Below are 10,062 nucleotides of genomic sequence, written 5' to 3' on the forward strand. Positions count from 1 at the left end.
AACATCTTCACACACGCCCTAGCAGAGAGGATCGAGGACGCGAGACGGATGGTTCTAGGAGCCTGCGTCCATGTAGTCATTTATGACGATCCGTTTGCACCTAAAATGGAAATGCAAACAAATATACCACAACACACATCGAACTGCAAGTGCGCAAATAGATCATACCGCGACGCGTTATACGCATATATACCACTATGATATGTAGCTATGAATGATACCTCTCGACGTACTCATCAGGCTGCAACACTGGGCTCGACATCACCTCCTCCAACCTTCTCTTTCTGGTCTTTGGCTGATCCATACCACATCACCACCTTGGCAACGGCATCCTCGACGAACTCGTCTGCTTTTATCATCACTCGGGTATCCTTCACCCACTGGACGTTTGCTTCTTGACAATGGCTGCACATCCCTGGCACTTGCACCCTGTCCAACATCTCCAAGATTTCTCGGCCGCTCTTCCCTGAATCAGGATGAAGAAGGTGCTTGGCAACGCCGTGCCACCAATGCGACACCCATGCCTGCTCGCACCTCCCTGCCCTAGTGCATATAAAGCTCGAAAATGGCTCTGACGGATAGAAGGCGAGGATGGCATGGTGGTCCTTGATACGGTTATGTGTATGGCTGAGCAGGTAGAACGCTTCGGGCCCCATCAGGTGAGCGATCTCTTCGTCTATCTCGCTGAATGGCATTGCTAGGAGCTTCCGGAATGCTGGCTCTACCCACTCCGCGACGTGGTAGGTCCGACCCAGGTAGAACTGCATAGCTGGCGTGAACTGAGGATGCTTCGGCAGCACGTCGATGGCGTACAGCCTCCCATCCTCGATGCCCCACATGGTGGACAGCTTGAGTATTGCAGTGAGGTCCTGCATTGTTGGCATGCCCATTGTACGGCTGTTTATCAAGGCGGTAAGTCTAGCCCCTTAGCTGTAGTGTCCTCTGGACTTACGCCTTGAAAAGATACTCCATCAATGCATCAAACTCCCTAGCCTCGATGGAAGGGTGGAGGACCATAGGCGTATCATCAGATTTCCCTTCAGCTTCTGTTGAGCCAGGTATGGGCACCTGGAGCATGTCTCGGAATGCTTCTGAGCGGTCAGCCAGCATGCCCAGGTATATATTATACAAGGTATTCCCTAGCTAGTACTGCAGTCAGTGTCTCTCAGTCCTTGTAAATGCTGGTTTACCAATGCATACCTGTATCTTGAATGTTCCGTCTTTGTAATAGAATCTCTCGTGGTGGGTTTTCTCCATGATTGAAGCGACAGGATGGTGGCGCAGCTGCCTAATTAAGTCATTCTATGCCACAGCATTCTAAGTGCACCTCTGATTATGCCCATGGACAACGCTCGGCCTGCTGTATTCCCTGCTCTTCCTGCTCCCACCGATGACACTGTATGGTCAGCCAATGTCACTCGGGCCCATGGCATTCTCAAAGATTATTATACACGTGCATCAGATCTACTCCGACAAGAAGATGGCGATCCCTTGCGACTTCGCATCCATTCTGAGCGTATCTTTAATAGAGGTCTACCCATACTTGAAGCAATGGGAGCAGAGGTTCCCAATGACGATTGGCTAGCGCAGGGTGCTCATGCCCTTGCCAAAGTGACTGTAGAGTTAGAGAGGGCAGCGTTAGCTGCAGATGGAGTGTACGTCTAAGCTATCTTATCGATGCATTGCTGTTTAACCCTACTCATAGTGAGCAGTCCGAAATACGTACTGTTGAACCTGTCACTGTAGTCCGATCAGGGCGGCGAGGGCGTCCTCGCAAGGTCATCAATCCCGAATGGCTGCATGATGCGATGTCAACCCGCCGGAAAATCACCATCAAGACACTTTCTGAGCTCCTAGGGATGCATCGCAATGCTGTCAGCAAACAGCTCAAGCTCCACGGAGTCTACCAACGGTTCTCCGAAATCTCCGATGCCGACATCGACCAGCTAATCCGACTGTACAAGAAGCACCGTCCGACCTCGGGACTTCGGTATATTATCGGATTCCTCAAGAGCCATGGCCTACGAGTGCAAAAGCGCCGAGTTCGGATGTCCCTACGCCGGATTGATGGACTAGGCCAGGTACTACGGAACCATGAGGCCATATCCCGCCGGGAGTATCGGGTTCCTCGACCCAACTATCTATGGCACATTGATGGGTACCACAAGCTCATCCGGTGGGGTATTGTGGTTCACGGGATGGTGGACGGTTTCTGTAGGAGTGTGAGTATCTTCATTGATGTGACCTGGTGTCGAGATTGACAGCTTTTCACAAAGGTTGTCGGCATCCAAGTCAATACCAATAATCGTGCATCAACGGTACTTGATTTATTCCTAGATGCTGTAGCCGAATACGGAGTGCCATCGCGGGTCCGAGGAGACCGTGGTGGTGAGAATATTGAAGTCTGTGTTTGGATGATAATGCGCCGGGGCCCAAATCGAGCCTCCTTCATGTGGGGCAGGTGAGAGGCTTATTTGTTCAGAGTTTTCCTCAAATTAATCTGCGCAAAGCTCAACCCGTAATACAAGAATCGAACGCCTCTGGGTTGAAGTCGGCACACAATTTGGGCGCCGTTGGAAGGCCTTCTTTATGAGGCTCGAGGATATGCACCGATTGGATGCCAAAGATCCACATCACCTCTGGCTCCTTCACACATTGTTTCTTAATGACATCCGTAAAGACTGTGAAAACTTTAAGAACGACTGGAACCATCATCCCATTTCAGGGGAAGCTGATCAGACGCCATCGGTACGTCCGTCCCATTGCGGAACTCGAAAACTGGCAAATTTCGAACTATAATCATAGGATCTACGTTTCCTGGGCCAAGCTCGACACGGGGTGTATGTTGATGACTACAACGGAGTTCATCCCGACGTCCTCAATCAATACTACGGGGCCGACTCTACACAAGAAACACAGCACCCTGGCAGAACGGGTGCTGGACATTCTGACGAAGGAGAGGACTTGGAGGACCAAATCGCACAAGACCAGGATCGGCACATTAGGCACGAACCAGTGGCAGTTCCAGAAGCCCCAAGCCCCTTTTCCGAGGAAGTGACAGACCTCTTCCTGAAAGCCCTGCAGGACGTTCAGGATGCAGGTATTATTCCAGATGGCTTTGGTGTGCGAGAAGAGGAGTGGGATGAGCAGGGCTATCCGTCGGTTCAAGCCATCCGGAGCGGACGGAAGTACATAGATATCCCGCTGCCAATGGCTGTTTGGTGGCCGAGAGCAGTGGCCTGGTCACAGGCGCTCGCAGTATTCTCGCACTTCCGAGATCGAGATGCAGACCAGGATAGGTCTTCAGACTCAGGTACACAGACAGAATAGCATGGCTTTAACATGACTGTAGGATACAAAACTGCAAGTGCCTTATTGTACACCGCAGCACGTCCACGTAGACCCTGCGGGCGCCTATCTCGAGGGAAGCGAGAGAGTCGACAACGGCATAGCTTGCTGGCGCTTGGCAGAGTTGGTTTTCTGCGGGCGTGTGGAAGGTTAGCTACGCACCTAGACAAAGTGAAGACGAAGGCGTACCAAGTCCAGAAAGCAGCAACTGGACCGCCCGCATAAAAATCCTTCGCCCAGCGCAAGACGGCGGACGGCACGCACGAGTCAAGGGGAGCTGGCGTCGAGGCAGCTGGAAGGGCCGCAAAGGATCGTGGTACGTCGCTGCAGAAACGCCGGACGTTAGCCAAGCAGACAGCACAACGCGAATGCAAGCGTGTGCCGATGCACGTAGGCGAGTTTTGCTTCCAAGCTGCTCACCTGCTTTGCTACCCCACCCCTCGTCCCTCAACCGCCGAAAGATGATGTCCGCCCGAAACGCCAGGTGCCGCCCGCGACGTGATAGCGGCCGCCGTATGAAGATGTTCCCCGCGCCCGACATCGTGCTCATGGCCGAGTGTGCGTATGCGGGATAGGCTACCGGATAAGACACGTTAGCAAGAAGTCGGCAACGCAGGCGGAAGGGAGACGTACCTTTCACAGAGACAGGAACCCTCTGGCCGCCGCCGACCGCCTTGAGCGTGCAAGCTAGGATGCGCCGTGGTCACCGGATGACGCGTTCAGTGAGAATACGAGCTACGGCGTGCAGACGGGATAGGGACATACCGTGAACGAGCCATGTGTCAGGTGCTCTCGACGTCCGGTATCTGCGCCCTCAGCGGTGCCGCATTCAGCGTTCGGCGCCTCACAGTCACACAGGCGGGTAACGGGCCCCATCTTCCGCAGCGCCCATGCAGAGAGCCCTGCGAACGCGCGCATGTCCTTCAGAAGCAGCCCAAGCGGAGATGTGACAAAGTCGCACACGTCGAGCAGCTGCTGTGGCGTTTCCGAGAGCTCTACAAGCGTACTGAGACACATCCAGGCTCCGAGCAATCGTGCTCCGCTCTGAATGCGAGACGCGGTCAGGTGACTCTCACATGACGATAAACAGCAGCGTGGGGATAGGACCCCTGAAAGTACCAATGGAGGTTAGATACCAGAGAACCTGATTGCCTTCATTTTTACCGGGACCGGATTTCGCCTAATTTGGCTATTTTTACCGGGACGCGATACCAACCTAGCCGTGTGGCTCGAGATTTACCGGGACCCAGATATCCAACCTCCGAATTTTGATCCGGTTACAAGGGTTTTTCTTAGCCAAATTTGATCAAAATAAGGCATTATTCGCTACAATATGCCATATATCGGCCCAATGTTGCCAAAACAGTGCAATCTTAGCTCAAATATTTATTGGGGCAAATTGTGGCTGCACAAGTGAGTGATTGAGTGCCGGGAGAAGCCGTGTATATACCACAATGGTATCTGACCTTGGATATCGAGCCTCAATTCTACCGGGACTGAAGTATCCGGCCTCTTGGGCGCTTCACCACATTTTACCGCAACTGTATCTAACATACGGCCTCCAGACCTCACTTTTTTACGGAATTGGTATCTAACCTCCATCGGTATTTTCAGGGGTCCTGTGGGGATGCGCCCTGCCGCATACCTGGCATAAAGCCACGACACCCACCATCTGCTCTCAGCTCACGCCTTCACGCCATGTCCGGTGAGTACTATCTCTCGGGTCTGCGCTGCGTACAGCAGTTGCGAGAGCCGTACATCATCGGGTTACCTGAGTGAGCTGCCGCCTAACCCCTGAGCCAGCGGCCCTTGTGCGTTGCTACACAAAGCGACCTATGGGCCTCCGGTGAAGGCGCGTGACGTGGACCGCTTATGGGCTCCCAATGTCGCGTATGGCCAGCAACCTGTTGTTGTTGGCAGGCCCCGCATCAGCGCCCTGCGTACATGCTGACTCTTTTGCCTCCTTAGGACCATCCCAGGGGGAGTCGCTCCGCCAAACGCGCTCAGGACGCGTCTTCTCCCCCTGGGGGGGCGTAGCTATGCCTCCGCCACCCGAGGCGCCGTCGGCTCTAGCCGCCAGGCCGATTGTGGTGCCATTCGATGTAGAGGCTGCGCTGGGTGAGGCGGAGGGTCGCGCTTTCGCAAGAGACTGTGCGGACCCAGGGGAGCTCAGCGACGACGAGGATGAGTGGCCCATACAAGATGAGTCCCCTCTCAGCCCGTTCGATGGCTTGGAGTACATGCGGGCTCCTACTGCTGCCCCGCCCGCACCCCCCTCAGCCCGTGTCCTCAGCCCCTCGTCATCTCCAGCCCTGAGCATGTCTGCCCCGTCTCCGGCCCCGAACATGTCCTCCCCATTTCAACCCCCGAGCCCAAGTTTCTCAGGTGCCGCTTCAACAACGACCCCATCGCTGCCTGTCGGTAAAGCCCAGACAAGAAAGGAAAGGCGGAATGAAAAGCGCCGCGAGCATGACCGACGGCACAAGGCGGACCGATCGCGGCGACAGCGGGAACGGGCTGCCCAGCATGCAGCTGAACGTCCGACCTTCCGTCCATGCGCTAAGGCACACCTCAAAGCGAAGGAGACGGTGATATGTTCTGTCAATGTCGATGGCCTTCGGCGTGGCACCTCGGGCTACCAGGCTGGCAACGTCCCCATCGGTGAGGCAGAGAAGCGCGAGTACACCCTGGATGACCCAGAGATACAGGCCATGAGGTACATACCTTGGGATGGGCGGTGAGTAACGTGTCCCGTATATTGGCTGGCAAAAGTTAACTTTGCCCGTAGTACAATGACGCCGATAGCCACCGGTGACGGCGATGATGCTATCGTCATCGCTGTGCTGGTTGGGCAGCCGAAGGAGGGATGGGCGGAAGTCGTTGAGGGTGCATCTTCTGCCGCTGACAGAGCGCGTGCTCAATATCGATCCCCGGCAGGCAAGCATGACCATCGACGTGGCAAGTTCCCATGCGCCATGACAGGGGTATCGCATGGTGGCGGGCGGAAGGTAAGCTTTGTATTTTCATGAGGTTACTATTCACGCTAATATCCACACGCTACCCTATGCAGTCGCCTGGCAATCTCTCCATCCCAGGAGGCAAGAAAAATGCCAAGACGCTCTCGATGCTCATGAAGGACCCATCTGTCAGAAGGCTTGCTCGTTTTACCACAGGTAAGAGATGAGCCTGCTGATCTACATACTGCTGCTTATGCCGACCAGGAGCCTTTGCCCTTGCATCCCCCCTCATCCATCGCTACTACGACGATACTCTCCAGGGGCTCTGCCAGAGTAACTCCAACCTGCGGCCACCTTTTGAATTCAGCCCATGGTCTTGCTGCTGCTTTAACCTGGGCAAGCAAGTGCGTGCGTACAGGCATCGAGATCACTTAAACTGCCCTTTTGGCTGGTGTGCCATCTCTGCGCTGGGCTGGTTTGACCCGAAGAAAGGTGGGCATCTCGTGTTGTGGGACCTGAAGTTAGTTATAGAGTTCCCACCTGGGTCGACGATTTTCATCCCCTCTGCCCTTCTCCTTCACTCCAACCTCCCTGTACGCCCAGGTGAAAAGCGTTTCTCCTTTGTGCAGTGGTCTGCTGGGGCGCTCTTTCGCTGGGTCGAATTTGGTTTCCGTGGTGTCAAGGAGTACATGGAAGGGCGTCCAGCTAAGGAGGCTAGTGTTCTGAATGAGGAACGATGGAGGACAGGCATGATGATGATGCCTAGGCTTTCTCATTTCCGTCCAGAGTAGGAGTAGAATTTTGTGTACATCAGTGAATGCATCCTCAATATGCAGGAGTTGTTGCCGGCCTGTAAATATGAGGGGAGCATAAACAGAAGGTGTTATGTCGACGGATGTGCCAGGCGCCACAATCGCGTTTGGAGGTCATGTGACACTCCCCCGGCTTCAGCTTAGACTTTGCAGTCAGGGATCGTTCTGTGTTCAAACAATACATCAAGTCCTGCTTGCCATTCTACTCTGCCACTGCTCCTGTTCTATTGATCAGCCGTCATATATAGGGATGTCTTTGTTCCCACTGGCCCCTCGATCGTCCTTAGTAGCTGTTCAACACGTCCTTGGGCTTTGACTCTGAGACGCACCAGGACTCGCCCTTTATACATCAAGATCTGCGTCCAAGTCAATCCATTGCTGGAGCTTGAGTGATCTATGAGGTGTGTTTATGGTTTCAATTGGCACGGACGTCCTGTTTCACAACCCACCCATTGCAACAGCATCAGGTGCTGTGGATCCGACTGAAGGCGGCTCATGCCACGGCACGCCGCCGCTGTCGCAACCGATCACCCGGCAAGCCTCTGGCCCGCTGCCCGCCCACCTGTCTGCGAGATCCTGTACTCCTTCGCTATAGCCTGCTAGCCTTGAGATGGGTATTATATAGCTCTAAACTCCCTAGAGACCATTTGTCTGGGTGCTCCAGTGTGCTGTATACATGGTGCGCATGTTCAGCGTTTGCTGGGATATCTAGTGGTACAACTGAGGGACGCACGCTACAATAGACGGCCCGGCACGCCCTCATTTGACATATCTGACGGTCCCGATCAGAATCTTTGCGGACCCTCATATAGTCCACATAGAGATAACCCGCCCCCTCTCTCCTGCAGCGCTTGTTGGCTTCGTCTGGAAGGCCAGCGAGCGACTTTGCTGCCCCACTATGCCCTTCTGCAATGGCCTGACGTCTACAGGCGAGGCATGTCCTTGCCAGCGTTTTGTACCCCGGCAAAGGAAGAAGGGCAAGTCCGAGAAGTCGTCTACAAAATGCGAATGTCGGCATCGTGAAAACTTGCATGCTCTGGAGCCTGTTCGCCCCCCTCAGCTGGGCACCTCAGGGAAGACCACTGTAGCAGGAGTTGTTGACATGTATTCAGCTGATCTTGGACGACTCCTCCACCCAACAAAGGCTACAGAGGATGAGGCTAGGAAAGAGGCAAACACTGGGTTTCGCAAAGTTGTGAGGGATGATGAACGGCCTGTTAGTAAGGCGAGCATGGGACGGGGTGGAGATACTCGATTTAAGGTGATGTTATGCAAAGCTCCTCCGTTACCACTCTACTCATGCCCTGGTAGGCCTCCGAGTCGGGACCGAAGCCATCGAGAAAACTCTTATCAAAGCCGGTGCCCTTTGGCCGTGTAGTCCTGTTGCCGTATGGTGTCAAGGTATGTCATGCACCCATCAAGCATTATTTTTTGTGCGGCTGCTCACATACTTGTCAGTCCAATAACAAGCTGCGCTCTCAAAAGGCCCCTTGGGGTTCGGCGGACTATGAGAAACTGCAGAAGGCCGGCCTTGCTGCAAGCCGTGACGGCAACGATGTCCTCAGTTTTTGCAAAGAATGGAGCTCTCCCGCCATCGATGAGTGGCTGCGTCGTCTACTGCCCCACCCATTTGAGTACCTGGATGCTCGACATGGTCAGCCTGAAGAAGGTCAATACCATTGGAAGCTTTTGAGCAGGTCTCGTAAGGTGATGGACGTAGTAGAGAGGCCAGGAGATATCACTGGTCGTGATATGTTCATGGTGCGTGGAGGGCCAGGGAAGAATCGGGATGATTATGTCGTGCATTTCAGTGAGTATATGTTACTCCATCTCTCTTACCTACAACGTTTGGCAGGCTCTGTTCACAGGATTCCCGGATCGGTCTACTCGAATTGGCAAGCTGCAATGGGCCGAGTGAAGGAAGGCTTACCTGAGGCCATCAAAAGGGGCGAGGATCTTGGCGACCCGACTACTGATGAGGATGCGGACCTCAGTGACTCTGAGAATGAAGGCTTCAGCAACCTGCCTTCTCAGCGTCCCAAGCCTCGCCCTGCATACAAGGGAGTGATTCCGGCGGCAGCTAACTTCAAGGGCAAGGGCCGCGCAGAACCAGGTTCCAGTTCTGGAAGTGAGGCTTCCACTGATTTGGAGGGTGACGATGACAGCGAGGATGAAGATGCATGGAAGGCAGATGAAGGTGCGAGTGTCTCCAAACCAGGCTATAGCACCGGAGAAGAAGAAGACCTAGGCTGGCGAAAGTCGGAGAGGCTTCTAGGAAAGAGGAAAAGGTCAGACCAACAGAGTGGTTCCGATGACGGGCTAGAGTCCGACGTAGAGTTTGTTGAGGGACCAAGCACCAAGAAAGCCCGTGCGTCTGGATCCAACCATAGTGAGTCGTTTTCTTCCTTACATATGCCACGTCTGACATCAGTGATGCAGCGGCCGTGTCCCCAATCAATGTCGACAACGACGAGTGGCTGCCTCTGTTCCTGCAGCCAGATCCTCTTGCCCCATCCGAGCCATCTACAAGCAGCCATATTTCGGGGAACGTTGGGGTAGCAGGATTAGAATCGCCTGGTAAACCTCGTACTTGTCCTTGGCCATCTAAGTAAAATCAGGCAGTTATTTCTTTGGTCTATAGTATCGTACATGTATGGCGGTTCCTTTGCACTTTTAATTTCAGCAACATATACACGCAGGCGCGCACGTAATGATAACTCGCTCACATATGCAGTTGTTGCACGTACACACTGATCTTCTGGCCTGCTGCTGGGCCACGTAGAACTACACCACGACCGCACATTTAGCAAGAGCGCACACACACTGATTTCCTCAGCAAAGCAAGACGAACATACATAAATGCAGAAATATATGGTAAATATATATAAATATTTTTCAGGCAAACGGTAATAAGACTCAGCGGCAGTATGCCTTTGGAAGTAAAG

At 53.8% G+C, this 10,062-nt stretch overlaps 4 protein-coding genes across 4 annotated transcripts; 3 read left to right on the plus strand and 1 right to left on the minus strand.

Annotated features, from left to right (window-relative positions):
• Positions 1-236: 236 nt before the first annotated feature.
• GLOTRDRAFT_134192 (uncharacterized protein) lies at positions 237-1,257 on the minus strand (the record flags this gene model as incomplete). The annotated part of the gene is made up of 3 exons (XM_007873182.1): positions 237-897; positions 953-1,143; positions 1,201-1,257. The coding sequence occupies 3 exons, from the start codon at positions 1,255-1,257 to the stop codon at positions 237-239; spliced, it is 909 nt and encodes a 302-aa protein (XP_007871373.1).
• A 1,548-nt stretch (positions 1,258-2,805) lies between these two features.
• Positions 2,806-3,000, plus strand: GLOTRDRAFT_23390 (uncharacterized protein; the record flags this gene model as incomplete). Its single annotated transcript, XM_007873183.1, has 1 exon — positions 2,806-3,000. A coding segment is annotated over one exon (195 nt), but the record flags the coding sequence as incomplete, so codon positions are not given.
• Positions 3,001-6,568: 3,568 nt separating this feature from the next.
• On the plus strand, positions 6,569-7,096 carry GLOTRDRAFT_50945 (uncharacterized protein; the record flags this gene model as incomplete). The annotated part of the gene is made up of 1 exon (XM_007873184.1): positions 6,569-7,096. A coding segment is annotated over one exon (528 nt), but the record flags the coding sequence as incomplete, so codon positions are not given.
• Positions 7,097-8,015: 919 nt separating this feature from the next.
• GLOTRDRAFT_134195 (uncharacterized protein) lies at positions 8,016-9,729 on the plus strand (the record flags this gene model as incomplete). The annotated part of the gene is made up of 5 exons (XM_007873185.1): positions 8,016-8,378; positions 8,429-8,518; positions 8,576-8,927; positions 8,973-9,506; positions 9,557-9,729. 5 exons carry the CDS (start codon positions 8,016-8,018, stop codon positions 9,727-9,729), a joined length of 1,512 nt encoding a protein of 503 aa, XP_007871376.1.
• Between the last annotated feature and the right edge of the window lie 333 nt (positions 9,730-10,062).

This window comes from Gloeophyllum trabeum (genome assembly GCF_000344685.1).
Source record: "Gloeophyllum trabeum ATCC 11539 unplaced genomic scaffold GLOTRscaffold_00041, whole genome shotgun sequence".
NCBI lineage: Eukaryota > Fungi > Basidiomycota > Agaricomycetes > Gloeophyllales > Gloeophyllaceae > Gloeophyllum > Gloeophyllum trabeum.